The sequence below is a fragment of the Nipponia nippon genome, unplaced genomic scaffold (assembly GCF_047370975.1).
Source record: "Nipponia nippon isolate SJK-2023a ecotype South Korea unplaced genomic scaffold, ASM4737097v1 scaffold_4, whole genome shotgun sequence".
Classification (NCBI taxonomy): domain Eukaryota; kingdom Metazoa; phylum Chordata; class Aves; order Pelecaniformes; family Threskiornithidae; genus Nipponia; species Nipponia nippon.
Window position 1 is genome coordinate 77,210,352 of NW_028262358.1, and position 18,793 is coordinate 77,229,144.

The window sequence follows — 18,793 nt, forward strand, 5'->3', positions numbered from 1 at the left end:
TTAAATATACAGTTTTGAAAAAGTAGTTCTTCTTACTATCATAACCTAGAATGGAAGTAAGTCAATTTAGTTCTTCAGTTCTGAAATTCTCATCTGTATCTAAAAATGTTCTCTAGTGGGACTTGGAAGACTCAAAGCTTACACATTAGGTCCACTAGGCCACTACTTCACCTATATCTCCAAGAAGCTCATGAAGAGTGAGGAGACCTGAATTCCTATCTGCTATTCATATCTGTTTCTGACAAAACGAGCAGAATGACTTTCATATCCTGCTTACTGGTTATCCCACCTACCTAAAACAGCCCTCCCTTGAAAACCTCAGGCATACCTCAAGGTACCGTGACTCAGTCAGTGAGATGACCTAAGCTTACAGGAAGAAAGGCGCAAGTTCTTCCAATGACCTGCGTCTGCCTACGTGCACGTATCTACCCACACACAAGCTTAATTTGCTTTTTAAAATGTGGTGAAAAACAATTTTTTTTTGTGCAAAATACACTTACTGCCATTCAACAGAAAGATGGCAGAGCTCTGTAAGAGTTCAGTCATTTAAGATCAATGTTGCCAGCTTCCACTCCACACCAAACTACCTGATTGCTATACAGCACAAGCTGTGTATTTGTGCACAGAAAAACTGCTTTATGAGATACAGAGACAGGGACAAAAACCAAGAGCATTTATCCAAAACCATATAATACCACACTGTCTCAATATGAATACCTTCAGTGAAATGTTTCAGAAGCACTGTCAAGAAAGAAGTCTCTTGTATGCGATATTAAAGCTTTTAGCTTACTCTGCATCATTTTGCTGTCTGCATAAATCCCTTTTACAACTGCATGTGTCCTGTAAACATGTCCAAACAATACCTTAGCTTATTAACAGTAAGATTCTTCCCTCCAGCATAGATGACATAGTTATAAATAGCTCCTTTGAAGTTATACAATCCTATAGAAAAAGTTCACATGATTCTTTGCAGTCAAGCTGTTTAACAGTATTAAAGTAACTTAATTTTCTTTGGCTGGCATCCCTACCTAAGACTGTTCATGCTTAAACATTATGAACTGCACATACCTCTGCTCGCCTCAATGACAATTCGCACATGATTAGTTTTATGGACTGTGAGAAAAGTAGGACTTCATTTGGAAACTTGTACAGAGGAATGGAAAAGGGATGAATTCGACAAATACAGGGATAACCAGAAACAACAAACAAAAAAGCCCAAAAAAATGAGTTGGATTTTATCTTTAAGCTTGCCTCAATGCAGAAGAGGATATAACCTACATTAAACTAATCGACCTACCACAAGGTATGCATAGTTCAAAATATTATCAGGAAGGGGTTTTTTTAAAACCACTGTGGAGAAAGAGGGCATGAAAGTGGAAGGAGCTCATGAAGAGCAAGACAATGATCTTCTGGTGTTGATTGTACTTATGAGGCTACTATTCTTTAGGGGAAAAGTAAATCATAACTAAGATCTCTCAAAATTTCAATTACATCAAAAAAGGTATCATACAACTAGCTTGTATCACCTGAAAAAGCCAGAGGTTAAAAAAAAAAATTAAAAAAACCCAAACAAAACCAAAGCCCTACAAAAAAGATTCTATTCCAGCTGAAATGGAATAAGCCTATAAAATAAAGATGATACAGTAGGAATTGAATTCAGAAAGCCTTACTATTGGAGAGGAAAAGATAAAATTGACATTGAACTTGAACCTCACCCGGCACCTTATGAATCCATCCTGATAAACCCAGATTTGATCATCTGAGTCTGTATCTTCTGCAACCTGTATTCTGAGAAGATTCAGATTGTCTAAGTTTCCATCAGCTGACATGAATTTTCCTGTTTCCTTGTTTCGAAGCCTGAAGTACACACGTTTCTGCAGAAAACAACAGAACTCTTAAACCACAATCTCAGTGCAGAACACATCCTGCTCTGGTTAACTTCAGAGCAATTACTGTTCCGTGCTGAACCCCGTGCCTCCCTCTTTCTTGCAGAAAGCTTAACTTTTTTTATTGTAGAATTTAATTCCAAAGTCCATAAATGTCTAGGACAAGCCAAGCTTTGAGAACTCGACATTCTGCATAAAGAGTTTTAGGCTTCCCTCTGCACTGAGATGAGCACACAGTGGAAAACTAAGAATTTTTAATTCAGAGCAGCATTAACTTCTCTCTGCTGACTTCTTGTATAGATGCTCTTAGCTTTCATCGGGGTGCACTTGCACAGTGCTGCTTATTTCACTGGCAGCAAGTATCACTCCGCACATTCATGCTGCAGCTTGTTACACATTAACATTTCTGTTTAGACAACCTCTCAGCCAGGACAGTCAAAATGCATTATTCCTAACTCTGCTTAAGGCTATACAAAGACAACACTATGGCAGCAAGGAAATGCATTTGGTGACAGGTACAAGTAATCTGTGAATTAGAAAAAGTTCTTTCCTCAATAAAATATGGCTCAGCAAGAACCTCCAATGTTAAGCTCACAGGACTGCTGCAGCATTGGACCAAATCACATGGTCCTTATTTAGAGAACAAAATGAAAAGGACACCATGAGAATACATTTTGCATTAGATTAGCAAATTATTCTGCCAAGTAATAAGCAGAGAAGGATATTCCCCCCTAAATCAACACAAAATCACTACTAATTGAAGTATCCAATTTTGTTGACTAATATTCTTGTTGTTCCAAAAAATAATGCAGATAGTACAGACAGTACACCAGTGACCAGTTTGGGTGCTAATTATAAACCAACTTAAAATAATTCATATATAGTATAGTCATTATTTGTTAAAATAATTTAGCCAATCCTTATATGCCGTCTTCTATACTTTGGTTTAAAGTATGTTTAATGAACATCTTAAGCAGCAGAACTGCAAAGCCATGTAGCATAATCAAATAGCTTTTATTACAAGTGGAACTGTAGAGCTATTTCTTTACACAATTGCCATTGCTGAAGCTTGTGACATGCATCAAGACTGTAACATCGCTTTGAACTGTATAATCCCCCAGCCCCATTACAAAATATAAATTAGTACTTGACAATCTCATATCAGAGCCTACTCACCTGCAGTAAAGGTCTCAGAGAACCTATCTGACAACAGCCGCTTGCTTTATACCAATCTGGAATTTCATTTGGTGATAACAACATCTGACGCCCCCTGTAATTACTGTGCTCATAAATTATCCATCTACGAGAAAAAAGGAAGAAAAAAAAAAAAGAAAAAGACAATGCTTTTACTGCCAAATCCTGCTTTGGAATCAATAAATGGGTTTAATAGAAAAAGTAGTAGTGTTTAGCTTTGGAAAGCCAATGACCTTCTTAACAGGTCTTCAAAAATAATAAAATCATGTCCTGATTTAGATCAACCGCATTAAGATGAATGGAACTGGCAACTGGCGTTCACATTTTAACGTCCTGTTATTTAAAAATTACAAGCTGAATGAAACAAAGCATTTTCTTGCCTTAAAGGGAGAACCCAACTTCTAAATATCATCTCTTTTCAGGAGGTACTGTGACTCCTCAAGGAGCATATATGTATATGCTACATATGCTGTATATGCTAGATTGCTGTATGTGCAGAACCAGTAGGTCTGCGTATCTTAATTTGGGCAGGCCTGACCCACATGGGAAAGAACTACTAGGGATGCAGATTGCAACAAGCAAATAATGGAACTGCAACAGGGTGAAGTTCTCTAGAGCATTTTGATAGAGGTTTTATTTCAGAACACCTTTCTTTTTTCCAAATACCTGAAGGGGGGGGGGGGGGGGGGGGAAGAGACAGAGAGAGAAAAAGCATATAGAAAAAATTTGTTTAGAATTCATAGATTCATAGAATCATTTAGGCTGGAAAAGACCCTTAAGATCATCAAGTCCAACCATTAACCTATCACTGCCAAGTCCACCACTAAACCATGTCCCTAAGTGTCACATCCACACATCTTTTAAATACCTCCAGGGAGGGGGACTCAACCACTTCCCTGGGCAGCCTGTTCCAATGCCTGACTACCCTTTCCGTGAAGAAGTTTTTCCTAATATCCAACCTAAACCTCCCCTGGCACAGCTTGAGGCCACTTCCTCTTGTCCTATTGCTTGCTACTTGGGAAAGAGACCGACCCCCGCCTCACTACAACCTCCTTTCAGGCAGTTGTAGAGAGCAATAAGGTCTCCCCTTGACCTCCTTTTCTCCAGGCTAAACAACTCCAGCTCCCTCAGCTGCTCCTCAGAAGACTTGTGCTCTAGGCCCTTCGCCAGCTTCATTGCCCTTCTTTGGACATACTCCAGCACCTCAATGTCCTTCTTGGAGTGAGGGGCCCAAAACTGAACACAGTACTCGAGGTGCTGCCTCACCAGTGCCGAGCACAGGGGGATGATCACTTCCCTAGTCCTGCTGGCCACACTGTTTCTGATACAAGCCAGGATGCCATTGGCCTTGGCCACCTGGGCACACTGCCGGCTCATATTCACCTGGCTGTCAACCAACACCCTGAGGTCCTTTTCTGCCAGGCAGCTCTCCAGCCACTCCTCCCCCAGCCTGTAGCGTTGCATGGGGTTGTTGAGACCCAAGTGCAGGACCCGGCACTGAGCCTTGTTGAATCTCATGCAGTTGGCCCCGGCCCAATGACCCAGCCTGTCCAGGTCCCTCTGTAGGGCCTTCCTACCCTCCAGCAGATCGACACTTCCACCCAACTCAGTGTCATCTGCAAACTTACTGAGGGTGCACTTGATCCCCTCGTCCAGATCATCAATAAAGATATTGAACAGGACCGGCCCCAACACTGAGCCCTGGGGAACACCACTTGTGACCGGCCACCAACTGGATTTCACTCCATTCACCACCACTCTTTGGGCCCTGCCGTCCAGCCAGGTTTTTACCCAGTGAAGAGTATGCCCGTCCAAGCCATGAGCAGCCAGTTTCTCCAGGAGAATGCTGTGGGAAACGGTGTCAAAGGCTTTACTGAAATCTAAGTAGGCAACATCCACAGCCTTTCCCTCATCCACTAAGCAGGTCACCTTGTCATAGAAGGAGATCTGGTTAGTCAAGCAGGACCTGTCTTTCATAAACCCATGCTGACTGGGCCCAATCACCTGGTTGTCCCATATATGCCATGTGATGGCACTCAAGATGATCTGCTCCATAACCTTCCCTGGCACCGAGGTCAGGCTGACAGGCCTATGCTTCCCCGGACCCTCCTTCCAGCCCTTCTTGTAGATGGGCGTCACATCCAACACATTCCCTAGCACGCATCCAACCACACTTACAATCAGATTGAGAGCAACCTGTCAGAACCTGACTTCTGCTACTCTGCTATTGGCACAGGCAGTGAATTACAACTAGACTTTGAAATAGGCTGCAATACAGTGCAATGTGTTGAGTTTTCTCATACTGATTTGCTGGGACTGTCCAATAGCCATAGGTTTTTGAGTACATAAACACTCAATACGCACATTTTCCTGTTACCTCCTCTCCTCTGACTGATTTTTCAGTACATGTCTATATCCAGAAGAAGCACACTCACCTTAATTTTGGTGCTTTTTCACAGCCTAATACACATCTATCCCCAGGTATGAAATTAAGGGAATTATAAATGGATGTCTCTTAGCAAACTAAGAGAAGACTGAAACCCCTTCAATAAGGGAGGCAGTACGGGTAAGGACACTCTGAAACCTGTATTTTGACATATTTCAGCACCTGACACTGCTATAATGAAGTCAGAATTTTCATATCATACTCTGTATGTTTCCAGTGATCAACCAGAAAAAACATACATATTCATTGGACAGGAAACCCACACAATTCACGACTCCATTATGTGGAATCCTAGTAACCATGTTCTCAGCAAAGAAGTAACCTGATGTTTGACTTCATGTTATGTGAAGTGAGAATCAACTATATTGTGGTTATGGTGAAAGATACTGAAATCTCAGGATTCTTAAGAACAGAGGATGTACCTTTTCTTATGACCTTTATGTCTCAAACTTCAGTTCAGTGTGCTAAGGAAACCCTTTGACCAGCTTATCCAGATGGGGAAAATGGTTTGCTCTACAGATGTGGTATTAGCTATCCACTTGAGGGCAGTCTTAAGCAACCCAACAGCATCACCTTGCAAACTCACCTCTTCAAAAGAACACATTTAAGGAACAATAATATGGATCTATTGTTAAAAAAAAAAAAAAAGTCACATTCTTCAAGTTAGAAAAAAACCTGAACACATACTTGGGGGCAAGTATCTTGGAAGTAGAGGTTAACAACAGGAAAAACAGAAAAAGAGACATTTAACAGATCTGCTGGAACACTGGAAAAAGATAGCACAGTAGTTTTCGAAATGGTTCCGGACGGTTTTTAAGCTTCATCACAGACTATTTTTTTTACATGATCTTCAAAAGTAAATTTGAAGGACACAACTGCTTAAAAATAGCTAAAGGAATTTAACTGCTAGATTTACAACCAGGAGTCTGACCCAATTCCTGAAGTAGAAGGAATTACTACTAATGCCAAAAGGGGCCAGATCATGAACTGATTGTACCACTGTGTCCAGAACATGTAGGGAAAAGGATGAATGTGAAGACTTATTAAAATATTTTGAACTTTTGACATGACACAGATCACAAACTGAATAATTTTTTACAACTGAGACACAAACCAAGAGCACAGAAGTTAGTCTTAAGGATGCCACGCAAGCTGGCTTTTATAATATGGCACAAGAGAAGACAGTAGTTTCCTTGTGAGCTTTATTCAAATTCATTTCAACTTCTAGCACAGGGCACCAGTCACTGATAACACATTGTTGAAACAGGACGTGAAAAGATTCTGTAAGAAGAAACTGCATTAATGCATGGCACACATTATGATATTCTAATTTTATACTCCTTCGTTTCTAACACCTGTAATTTTTCTGTTGAACAAGTACATCATTCTAAAGAATCAAAAAGTGATTTTAAACTTACATGCCGCCAAGGACTTGAACTGAAGCTATTTGAGGATTGTATCCCAGGAACTGGAGATTTAAGATTTCTGTACTGAATTCAATTTTCTTTCCTTGGAAACCCACCTTTTCGAAAAGAGCTATGCACGGCTCAGACAGCTCCTGCAAAAGGAAGATGACACTTTTATAGGATGTTAGAACTCCAGATGGTGACCGTGAACATCATTACTCCACAAAGGCCCTTTTATTTCAGAGGTTTCTTCTTGATTGTTTAAGATCAAAGACCCTGAACAATGTTTTTGCTCTGCAACACGTTACTTAAAAGAAATAAAAAAGTAATAAAAAGCCCTTATACAAAACACACAAGGGATCTTCTTGCATGGAACAGAAAACTTCCTTATCTTAAGGGACACACAAATGTCTCTGTGGTTGGTTCTTGCATAATGTCTTAAGTATGTTTTAAAATACATTTTAATTAATGCCATATCCCTCTTCCATTGCACTAAACCCCACTCATTGTAGGAATTTTCATCTTCAGACCTGAACACACAGTAAGATAATGTTGATTTCTACAGCTTCAAATGATGACAGTCTTGTCAGCACTGCTTATCACTTACTGCTCTCATTTTTAACTCTTATAGTAGGTTACGGCAACATCAACCTCTGACTAGACAAAAGCTTCAAGATTCATACTTCTGAGGTGAAATTCATGACTTAAGCAAAAACCGTAACATCCGAATCCTCCAAATTGCTGTGGGGAGATGATTCTTCTCCCTCTCTGTCAAAACACTTCTGGTGTCAAAGGGATTCTGCCCACATGAAGCTCCCTGCATCAATGAATCCATTTTAAATGTCTTCCGGATAACGAACCTTGGACTCTTTTCCATGTGGCAAGGTGTCTGTAGTGGACTGGAAATAACCTCTCACAATCGAGGCCTTCCCCTGGAAGCTGGGAGGTAAGGGTCTGAAATCCGTCAGGGTAAAGTCAATTAAGCCTGTGTGTCCTGGTCTAACAGTTTACGCTCATAGATAGAAACGACCCTGCCACTCCCTTTCTCGCAAGTCTTCCAGCAATGTCTGCATAAAACCAATGCCATAGCCAGAAAAGCTCCTTCCTGCTGGTGCGTGCTCAGCATGCTCAAAACACATCAACTGGATCAGGAACGCCCGACATGACGCGAAGTCTCGACAGACTCTCATTTGGCCTCAGGCATGGAAACAGGCCCTCCAAGGCAGAGGTGGCTCCGTACGGGCATGGCGGCAGATATCCATGTTTCCGTGTGACTTTGTTAGGCAAGACCTCATGTCTACCAATTTTGAGACAGTGCTTAAATTCCTCTTTAATCTTCCTTTAGATGTTTAAGGGCCTGGATGACAATGTTGCATGAACGTCACCATTATCTCCGCAGCAGTCCAGGTTATCGCACAGCAGCTGAGCTATGCTTCCTGATCACACACACGCTGCTAGGCTGCACAAAATGCCAGGAGAGGCCTTTCAGCCTACTCCAAAATCAGAGTACGCTCATCCCCACCATGAAAGGTTAACACCAGTTAGACTGTGATGCTTCATCATGGGTAAAGAGCCCAACAGGAACAGTCACACCATGATGACATTCTGGTGTCTCTGACCCCTCAAGCCCTTTTACAGACCTGCACCTCCAACCTGAGACATGCAACTGGTCAGGCAGCAGCCCTTGAGCCACATGCAATGCTTCAGAAATAATCTACTTACAAAGAAAACACACAGACAGAAAAGGAAATCCTCCAATTTTCTGCCACACCTTTCACTCTGGGCATTTTTTAGATTCAGCAGCAACAACGTTATATAAAACGTTCCCCAGAGAGAGAAGTGCAAGGTCAGCTCACAAGTTTTCTTTCAGTACTTCCCATGTACTGCACTGCATGAAGCCGGTCCTCCTGTATATCTACATGTAGTTATTTCACAGAGTTGCTCATTAAAAAGAAGTATTTTCAGCATGACTGTTCAAGCATAAACAACATTCACAGATGTTTTTATAGTATGTTCAGGAAAAAGAACATGTAGCAAATTCAAGAAGGAAAAGTGCTTTTTTCTATCTGCAGCACAACCATGTGGAGCACACAAAGCAAGCACAATCAAGCAAAGATACAGTGGTATAAAAAAACAAAAACCTTGAGCTTATGAACAAATGCCATTTTAACTTCCACTTCCAAGTTTATCAAATATCCATTTAATTTCCTTTTTTTATGGTCCCTTAGAAATTGATCCCTACAAAGGGAGTTAAACTAGATAAATATAGTAACGTGACATATTAAAATAGCAAAGGTGCTTCTTGTATAGAAATGTCACAGAAAAATCACGAGGGAAGTTATGGGAACGGCAGATGGGGGGGAGGAATTAAGATTGGCACTGCCAAAGAAACAGTCCCAAAATAAATCTGACAGGTGAAAACAGTATCTAGAATAATAAGGTTCAAGCTTTTGTAAAATTATGAAAAATGAACAGTATAATATGATCAATTCCACCTAACTTCTTATTCTCTGTATTCTGGTTTGCTAATAAACACTGAGCAAAGTAACCCATTCTCCTCTTCTCCACAGGTAGGAAGCCTCTGAAGAAGAAAGCGGCAGCACATGACCTGCAGACAGATGCAGCTTTGTGCTACTGTCTGAAGTGTGATCAACTGTAGGGCTAGAACGAGTTTCAGAAGTTTTAAGAACTTAAAGAGGCACAGAACTGGCATTTGGCTGTTTTAACACAACAGTCTCTGTCACAAATAATAAATCTTCCAAAAGTAAGCTGATCCTTCCAGCTTGAAACAAGCATTTTAAACCCAAGAACTCGATACTGACATGTACAAAAGAGCGTATTTTAATTCATGGTGATCACCCACCAAGCTTGGCTAGAAACACTTCTATTGTTTTTAATAGGATCTATCTACTGGACAGCCAAAGAGTTCAGAAGGCAGACATACTTGCTGCAGATGTTTGTTTACACTGTACATCAAAATGCTCCAGAGACATGAAAGAGGATGACACATTTTAGTTCTCCTTTGTCAACTGCTACATCACTGACGGGTTACCAAAATTACAGTGGAGTGCAATAAAGTTGCCAAATTCAAAGAACAGAGTCAATAGTGTACTCCTCCTTTTTTAAAATGAGTACCATCTCTTCATATTGCCGTAAGTTCCTGGATTCTTGACCACATTTTGCTAGTAATTACTTTGATCTTAAAAGATATTTGCAGATTCCAGAAGCGATCCATCATAATGATTGGTTATAGGCTTGAGCAAACTCGTTCCTCACCACTGATGGGTTACAAAATATGTAAATGTTGTTTAGTTTGTATCCACCACGCGTAACAACAACACTGCCTGATTTTGCCAAATGGCATTGGGTGTTGCTTTACTTTATCTAGAAGGGTGCATTATTTCATGATTAACTCAAATTGGATTTCCCTGATGATAGCAATAGTGTTTTATAATTACATGTATTTCATGCAAAGTCTGCTTTTTTAATATGCATAAAAACCAAGGTCTGCAGTACAGATATTTCTTCACACTGTCCTACTGACATTTCTCAACCCACTCCAAGTGGTCTCTCCTACTGCAAAATAAAGAGTCTATCTGACACATCCTTGACTCTTTTTACAGAAGTCCTTTTATAAGCTGTTATTAAGAACAGTGATCCCAGGCAGCTGCATCTGTGATGTCCTCTCCTTTGCAAAAACAGCACAGAGGTCAAACAAACTGGCTGCAGCTAGGACATTTAACTGCTACTGCATAGGGGGGGGAAAAAAATACTCCTCTGTTGTCTGTGTATCCCTAGCATTTTTACTGTTGAAAAAAATGGGGAATTCAGAGTCATCAGTGTACTTATCTTTACAGTATTTATAATAGCTTTACTTACAATATTTATAATCCGTAAAGATTTCAGAACTGCTTGGGGTGAACAACCCATCGCCGTTAGATCAGGATAGATTCCTTCTTCTAACACATACTGGTTACCGGAGAATTCTTCCTGGTCATACACTATGCAGCTGCAGGAAGAAAGGAGAAGAAATTTCCTCTTAAGAATTCTGTGCAAGTAAAATGATGCTAGTGTTTCTCAGTCTTTAGCAAGAGCTGCTGACAGGAACGTTATGTACAATGTTTTGTCCTGATAAACTAAAGATTGATGTGCAAACTGCAAAGCATTGTTCTCTGTAAGTCCCCATATGTGAAACCACTTCAGGTGTTAGAAAGCTGGTTGCTTTTTTAAAACTTTTACCATTTTAGTGATTTTGCAATATTCATTCAGTATAACTTACCTGCCATCTAAAATTTTTGAAGACTTCACAGCAAATGAATCAATACATCTCGTGTTTTTTTCAAATATTTGGCAGTTACCCTTGAATTCAGGCTCTGAAAATAACTGGACCTTTAAAAAGTTATAAACATATTTAAAAACAATTTCTTCTTCAACCTTCAGTAACATGTCTCTACCATTACTTCTATAATTAGATTAAAACATACTTAAAACACCCAGACTTCCTCAGTTACGTGTATTTTTTGTTACCTCTTCAGTGTTGCAAACCTTGTTCAAGAGAGCAAGGTAACAATACCAAAACCTACTCCCGGCTGTAAATCACTCAGTAACCTTCAAAATAATTAAAACAACACTAATAAAGGTAGCTCCTTGGACTACATGCTGGAGAAGATTTTTAAATTCCCACAGAATGGCCAGAATAGGCACATCTTTAGTAAAGGGCCATAAACAGTTTTGTTTTAGATTATTAATCCATTTAATCTCCAAAATACATACTCTTCCCACTAAATGAAAACTATCTGTCTCTCAGAACATAAATGGTGCGTAATCTTGGCAAAGTACTCAGACAGCATGCAAAGAGGCATGGCATGTATTCCCAGGGTAGATGGGCTTTATGTGCCTGTTACAACTATAGTTACAGTCATGTCAATTGTTTTTCTCTGCTCGAAGGATGAGAGAGGCTACGTGACCCAGAGTCTTTTGTCCTTGTTAAAAAGAAAAAAAACTTCTAAGCAGCAAACCTGCTAATTTGGTTAGAGGATAATTAACCCTGATCACACAGAAGTCATTCACATTATCACATGCCTACCAGCTTTATTCACTCTTAACAGAGATACGAGTGTGGGCATGTACAGTGTTCTCCAAAGAGGAATATGCTGACAAGGGATGCAGTCTGTTGACTACAAGCTATTACTTCTTTGTTTCCTTAGGATAAGGTCTTAATAGGCACATAATATAGAGATGCAAATAATTTTTTCATGCACATAGCTGAAAATAAGCAGCCTTGAGATTTTTATTCCCCATAGTTTATACATTATCCCTATGTGGGAGATTCCAGTGAGGCATGCTACTAAACAAGAATGCAGAACGAGACAGCTAAGACTTTTCTCCGTAGTTTTTAGTTCCATGACATACTCACCATTTTGAGTGAAATGAAAATAAAAGTAACTTTGTACAGGGACAAACACGAAAAGGTTCAGAATTATGAAATGATGAAAAAAGCTGCCCATTAGCCTCACTGTAAAAACGACGTATTAGTACTTGCACATAGGAGACAGTCCAACGTAAAAAAATGTTAACTCACTGGACGAGTTTTCCCTGCCATTCCCTTCTCTTAGTTATTGACAAAGATGGCATTAACTTTTAAGCACAACTCAGCAGTATTTGTGAGTGAAAGAGATTCCCTTAAAGTGCAACCACCATTAGCAGAACTGTTAACCAAAGAACTAGTTCAAAAGGAATTAAGTCACAACTCTACCATGAACAACATCATCTGACTTGTAGAGCCCTCGCCTCAGCAACAGAACGCAGGTACCTGCACCTCTGGATAGAGGGCTGCGGGCTCCAGCTCCTCAGAACAATCACCAATACCCCAGAACAGCTCACTTGCTGAACCAGTACATTGCCTGTGCCCTGAGAAAGTTCTGATGGCAGCTCTGCATTAAACCCCACCTTCCTTGGGCCTTAAGGTCCCTTACTTAAGAGGTTTGGAAAGCAGCCTTCCTTCACCTGCAGTTCTCACTCTTTGTCCGACTAGTCAACCATCTACACAAATACCTGGGTGTTATACTAGACAAAAAGCCATTTCTTTATTTATACTTATATTTATATTTATGTTGCAGACACTACACAGTATGTTTCATGCACTTAGAGAAGTATCTTACCTTGACTTTACCCCTTTCGCTTCCAACAATATCCTACAAAAGTTTGGAGGGGAAAAAAAAGGAAAAAAAGAATTTTAAACAGTGATAAAACAACAAACATACAAAAGTTTACTATTAATTATTTTTTTAAAGAATGTAAACAAACTGAATATGATAGATAAAGTATAGCTCCAAATACTTCAGAGAAACTTGCAAAACAAGTATAAAATGAACTCCTTACCATAAGGATGGGTTGAACTGAAGATATTTTGCAATTCTTTCCCCCCCATGCCTCAATGCTGGGATATAGCCCTTTAGCCAGTATATACTGCTCCCCCGTAAACTCAGGATTCTCATAAGCCACCCACCTAAGAAAGACAGAAGAAGAGGGCGATGGGTAGAAGTCACACTACTTTTCCAAATTACAGATGTGAATATTCATTACTGTCTTAATGTAAGAACAAATAAAAAATTTCTCCCCTCAAGTGCTGAACTGCGATGTTATTAAAACCCTAAACAAACCCGTGTATCTGATACTCAAAAACCCATTCAAATTTCACTTCATTCACCCTACTATGTCGATATGAATCAGAATGAATTAGCTAAAGCAGACCACAAATTCAAATACATCATCTGCTACATATCCTAAAAGCTATCTCTAGTAAGAATATTTCTAGATGTTTCACAATTCTATTATTTTATCTAGATCAAGTTCTTCTCTAGAAAAACAGACAGATATCAGAATACTTTTTTTTTTAATAACATTAACTTTCAAAGTCATCTGGGCAGTAAAGATAGGAATACTGATTTTTAATGTTGCCTGTACCTACAGTTCAGTTGTGTTTAAGCAAACACACACCCCAACAGAAAGCTGAGTTGCAACAACAGGCATATACGCTAATGAGAGCAGGCTGTACCCTGTTAGGAATCACAGACATCAGCAGGAAGAATATCCTTGAAAGTTAAGCATTAAAACCATCACAAATTTGACCAGATTAATGTATTTAAATTCAAAGCCATTATTATAACTACTAAGTCAGATCTCATGCCTGACACATGCCACAAACTCAGATTTCAGCATCAAGCCCGTAACTTCTGTCTCAGGCAGACTATGCCTTTTTGAAAGACATTGAACTTTTGAGATACACACTTGAGGTATTAGAAAAGCAACCAAATCACTACATCTCTCTTTCCAACGTTCAATTACCCCTGCAGCACTTTATTTCTAGTCTGAAGTATCTTCTATCAGCTAGTCTTGTTATGCATAGTCTACTATATTCAATAAACCTTCTATTACAGTGGTGGTCTAATCCTGGCTCCATACTGAAAGCCCAGAGAAAGCATTCCCACATTGGCACTACCTTTGGTTTTGTGATAACCTACATAACTTCTGTTGCCTTTCACTGCTAGACTTCCCAAACTTTCCCATAATCACATCCTGGCTCTTTTTTAAACTCATCATTTTTTTTTTTTGTTTGGGGTTTTTTTTTTTTGAGTGCTGGTATTAGAACTGGTGACAGTAACAGCTGAGTTTCATTCATTATATTTATGGAGGAATCAGGACATCTTGCTGGTTCCTGGTTCTACAAGATAATCTTCTACTCACAGTCAACCAGCTTTTCATTTTAGCCCATGCGTTGCATAACAAGCGTATGCTAGGTTATGCCAAAACATCATAAAGCAGTAAAGTGATACAGAACTTATAACTTCCAGTGGAGGCTAACTCTCACCATCTAAATTCACCATAAAATGATCTACGTGTGTCGAGCAACTGGATTCTATTAAAAGCTGCAGTTTTATTCCAGGAACAAACGCTAGAGCCCCTGCAGATAGAAGAAGTGGGATAACTTCAAACTGAAACAAAGCTGCATCAACATGTACATGCTAAGAATATGAACTTTCTATTATTTGTTCATGGCAAACACTCATACAGTGATTCACATTTATCACTATTCACATCTCTTGGTTTGCCTCAGATATAATCAATTACTCTAACTTGTTATGCACTAATTACTTAAGGCATATTTCAAGGCACATTTCAAAATCACCTCATAGTAATTCATCAAAGAGACATCGGTATGTACAATAAATTGAGCAGACAGTTCAAATGTCTCAGATGTGTCTATACCTGTACGCCACATACACCAAAAGCTGTGAAAATGAGGTTTCCTTAACCAATTTCTTCAGCAGACATTCATTAGATTTTTCAGTGCACACATGCCAGGGTACAACTACAGTGCATGACAGTTTAACTTGACTGTCATCTATGCAAATGAGTGTTTCTGATATTAAGTGAATGATAAAACATGCCAGATGCCTCCTAAGAATCTCCCGATAGCAGCTATTTTGTTTCCCCCATCTAAAAAGAAGCCTCAGTACAGAAGTAATCAACATACCTTACTTGCACGTTTGTGTTGAAATCAGTAGGATTTAAACAAGTAAGTACCACTCTCCCATGCAAGTCAGCCCATAAAGTTTCTAGAGCCAGGGCTTCTTGGTCAAATACTTGTGCTTTTCCACTTCATTCAGAAGCCCATACAAGCTGCTGAGAGTAGTAGTAACAACATCAAGGACAGGCGGCTGAATTCAGTACCAGCTAAACCTGTCAGACCTCAAGACTACCCCTAGGAAGGAACACTGCCTTAACCCAACTTCTGACTTAACAGAAAGGCCTGGAGAGTAAGACATCACCTCCACATCTGAGCAAGAGAGCCACCTCCCAGCTGCCAGGCACCACAAAAACTGAAGTACTGCTCTGCAGCATGGCAGCAACAGCAACCCTGCCCCACAGGGAGTGAGTTCTCCTAACACAACAGTTTTTGTAACCCCCAGCCCTACAAAGTGCCTGAGTCAGGCTGAGCAACAGCCTCATCCCAGGTTGCTGGACACCTTCACTCCTCTGCACCATCCATGCCCCTGGAACCAGAGACACAGAGAAAAGCACCGTTTTTATATTGCTAGCACTATTACACACACAGTATCTTTCCCCAAAGCTTTCTACATAGGATGTCTAGGAAGCACAGCTCCAAACAGTGTCTGGAAGAACAGCCAAGAAAAGAATCCAGACACAGCTAACTTGCCACAAATCAGCTTTGCCCATGGTTAGCACAGGATTCATCTTGCCTAACTTCACCTTTTAAAACATCAGCCATTTCTCATCACATATGCTCTTTCTAGTGTTAGCTGCGAGGGGTAATCCCCCTTTTTTGCATTGCTCAGACTCATTTTAGGATAGGACAGATTACCTAAGTCCTAGAAGGATCTCCTCTGTCAGCTACGGAAGAAATGGCAACACTTTTATTAAACTAAATGCCATAGTTGTAAAAAGTACGCTTTCAGGCACAGAAGCACTCCTTCAGGTCTGAAACAGAATCCACAGTCTTTAAAGCTTAAATACTACATGCAGACAATGGGTTTAAATCGGCCTATGTATGCTAGCTGATCGGACAGACCAGGAGGGGCCAGGAAGTTAACTGGCACTTGCAGATTTGTAGCATGATTAACAGAGAGAATGAGGTAATAAAATTCTGTTCATAGGAGAGAGAAAACAGGTTCTTTATCATACCCCTTCGTGCTTGTGATTCCTACTATCCCAGGGACCTGCGAACTTTAATTTTGTGACTCCTTGAAAGGTTTTTTCGAACGTCAGTTCAGGTCAGTTCAGAGATGGAAGGAGGCAGAAGCTTTGTTTGAAATGTTCTCCCACGGGGTACCCAAGGGCTCTTGCCCTTTTCAGCTCCCACTGGAGGTTTGTTCTTGTACCTCATGTCTCTTTATTTTCACCCATGTTACCTTCCCAAGTGCATCTAGATTAAATTTACTACATTCTGGCTCCTGTACACGAACTACTCATCACCTAATGATTTCCTTAATATCACTATCCATATGTACACTAGAAGCAGCCAAATCTGCACTATGGACTAATTACTTGAAAATTAGGGAAAAACCAGGCTGATTACAGGACCACAGTAAAACAAACGCTTATGTAGAAAAACAAATCTGGAAAAGTTCCTCCACCAAGTTCAAAAAGGATCAACTAAAAGACAGGGGCTTTTTCAGTATTTTTGGCAAAAGTTTGGTGTATTTATGGATAAAGAAAAGTCACGTTTCAAACATGCAGTTCCTGTGATTTTGATCACCATTAAATATAAGCTTGAGGAGTTTTTAAGCAGAGAGTAAATAAAAATTGTACAACAGTTGATTTTAGTACTTGCTTAAACTTGTAAAGGGTGTTACCTGTTGCTAGTAAATACTTCCATTTTCCGCCACCTAAAATTCTGCCAATTTGGAAGCAAAGATCAAACCCTACTTAAAAGAAGGCCTCTCCTATTTTCAGGCAGTGTGGATTGCTTTCTCCCGCTCCAACGGCAGAAGAATAAAATATCCTGGATTTTATGCTTGGCCAATCTCTGAAGAATGCTCAAGAGCAAAACATTTTCATTTTTAAAGAAGTCAGTCCTCATCACCTTAGTATATTTTTTTTCAGGATGTCTTTACAATGGATTTAGCAAAGACATTAAACTATTGCTTGGAAATGTTCTTCAGAAACACAATAGCTGAAAATTTTAATGCAGCTAGTGCTCAATTACCCCAAAATAGAACATTCACTCCCCAAATGCAGAGCTGGGCTGTCTTCAGCATACAGTTTAGAGAAGCAGTTTAGCTTAGAACTTGTTCAGTAGTATCTGTGCACTGCAGTGTCAGGCTTTCTTTTCTTTGATATACCCTTCAAATTACAGAGCAATCAAAGTAATTATGCGGGAAATACAGATCATCTGTTATCTGTTACTGCTATAACTGCTTACCCCAGATACCTGTAGTTAAAAATTATTATGAAAGGTTCACGGCTTCTTACATGTTTTACTTTCTTTGTTAATGAAGTATTTTCAATATGATACCAGGAAGGTTACTTCGAAATATTATGACAAGCTTTTACTGAATCTGTCACAGTTCACTATGACATCATCTACATCACAGTCTAAACACCTCAGGAAATTGCTCAATGGATTATTCATCACTTTATGACTGATTTCTTGGAAGGAAAGATAGAAAAATTTTCTACCTGAACAGTTACTTAACACGTAAAATAAAGCATTTTATTACCAAGCACGACTTAGCGTGAATCGTTCAACTTTTCTGACACATCAGCATTGAGTAAGAACACCACCACAAAACCCCCAAACACGCACAACCTCTTTGGAAACAAAAGGGTCATACAAGAGTGTTGAGAGTTGAGTGCTAGTCACCTGTTACGTACAACGCACCTAAATTTTTAAAAAGCTTATTTCTACAAATTACATCTTTTAAGAGACTACAAGGTGAGATTACAGGAGCAGCAGCAGAGTCTGTGGGACAAGAGTTTTGTTTGTAATGACTTCTAGCTGCTTTTGCCATCAGAGTATTAGAGTCACTCTTAATTACTAGAATACTCAAACTCAAGTATGATTCCTATCTCAGCTGCAACAGACATTTACTAGAACAACTACACAAAGGGCATGATAGGTAACCCACAATTTGTTTCCCAACCTTCAGAGATCACTCTTTCCCATGAATCTTCCCTTGCATATTACAGAAGACAAGAGGGCACAGTGGCTTCAAAGGTCATCAGGCAAAAAAAAGAAAAGGCTGTTGCACCATATTCATATAAAAATTAAAAGCATTCCTCTGGAATGCACTGAGCTCGATTCTGCAATCTTTATCCAGACAAAACTTGCAGAGGTA

The 18,793-nt window shown here is 39.7% G+C and overlaps 2 protein-coding genes across 3 annotated transcripts in view; one reads left to right on the plus strand and one right to left on the minus strand.

Annotated features, from left to right (window-relative positions):
• Positions 1-9,554, plus strand: part of RTN4IP1 (reticulon 4 interacting protein 1) — a 43,191-nt gene extending 33,637 nt beyond the window's left edge. The window contains exon 10 of one of the 2 annotated variants that reach the window (XM_087774029.1): positions 9,507-9,554. In XM_087774029.1, the coding sequence (XP_087630155.1) occupies positions 9,507-9,539 (33 nt within the window). In that variant the 3' untranslated portion in view covers positions 9,540-9,554. Of the gene's footprint in view, positions 1-9,502 lie in introns of both variants that reach the window. The other variant, XM_087774030.1, reaches the window with a different exon arrangement.
• The window catches only part of CRYBG1 (crystallin beta-gamma domain containing 1), a 65,631-nt gene that overhangs the window by 4,495 nt on the left and 42,343 nt on the right, over positions 1-18,793 (minus strand). The window contains exons 14-20 of the mRNA XM_009463324.2: positions 13,314-13,440; positions 13,094-13,126; positions 11,212-11,321; positions 10,812-10,941; positions 6,945-7,084; positions 3,063-3,186; positions 1,716-1,874 (exon numbers count right to left, since the gene is read on the minus strand). Of these exons, the coding sequence (XP_009461599.2) occupies positions 1,716-1,874; positions 3,063-3,186; positions 6,945-7,084; positions 10,812-10,941; positions 11,212-11,321; positions 13,094-13,126; positions 13,314-13,440 (823 nt within the window). The remainder of the gene's footprint in view (positions 1-1,715; positions 1,875-3,062; positions 3,187-6,944; positions 7,085-10,811; positions 10,942-11,211; positions 11,322-13,093; positions 13,127-13,313; positions 13,441-18,793) is intronic.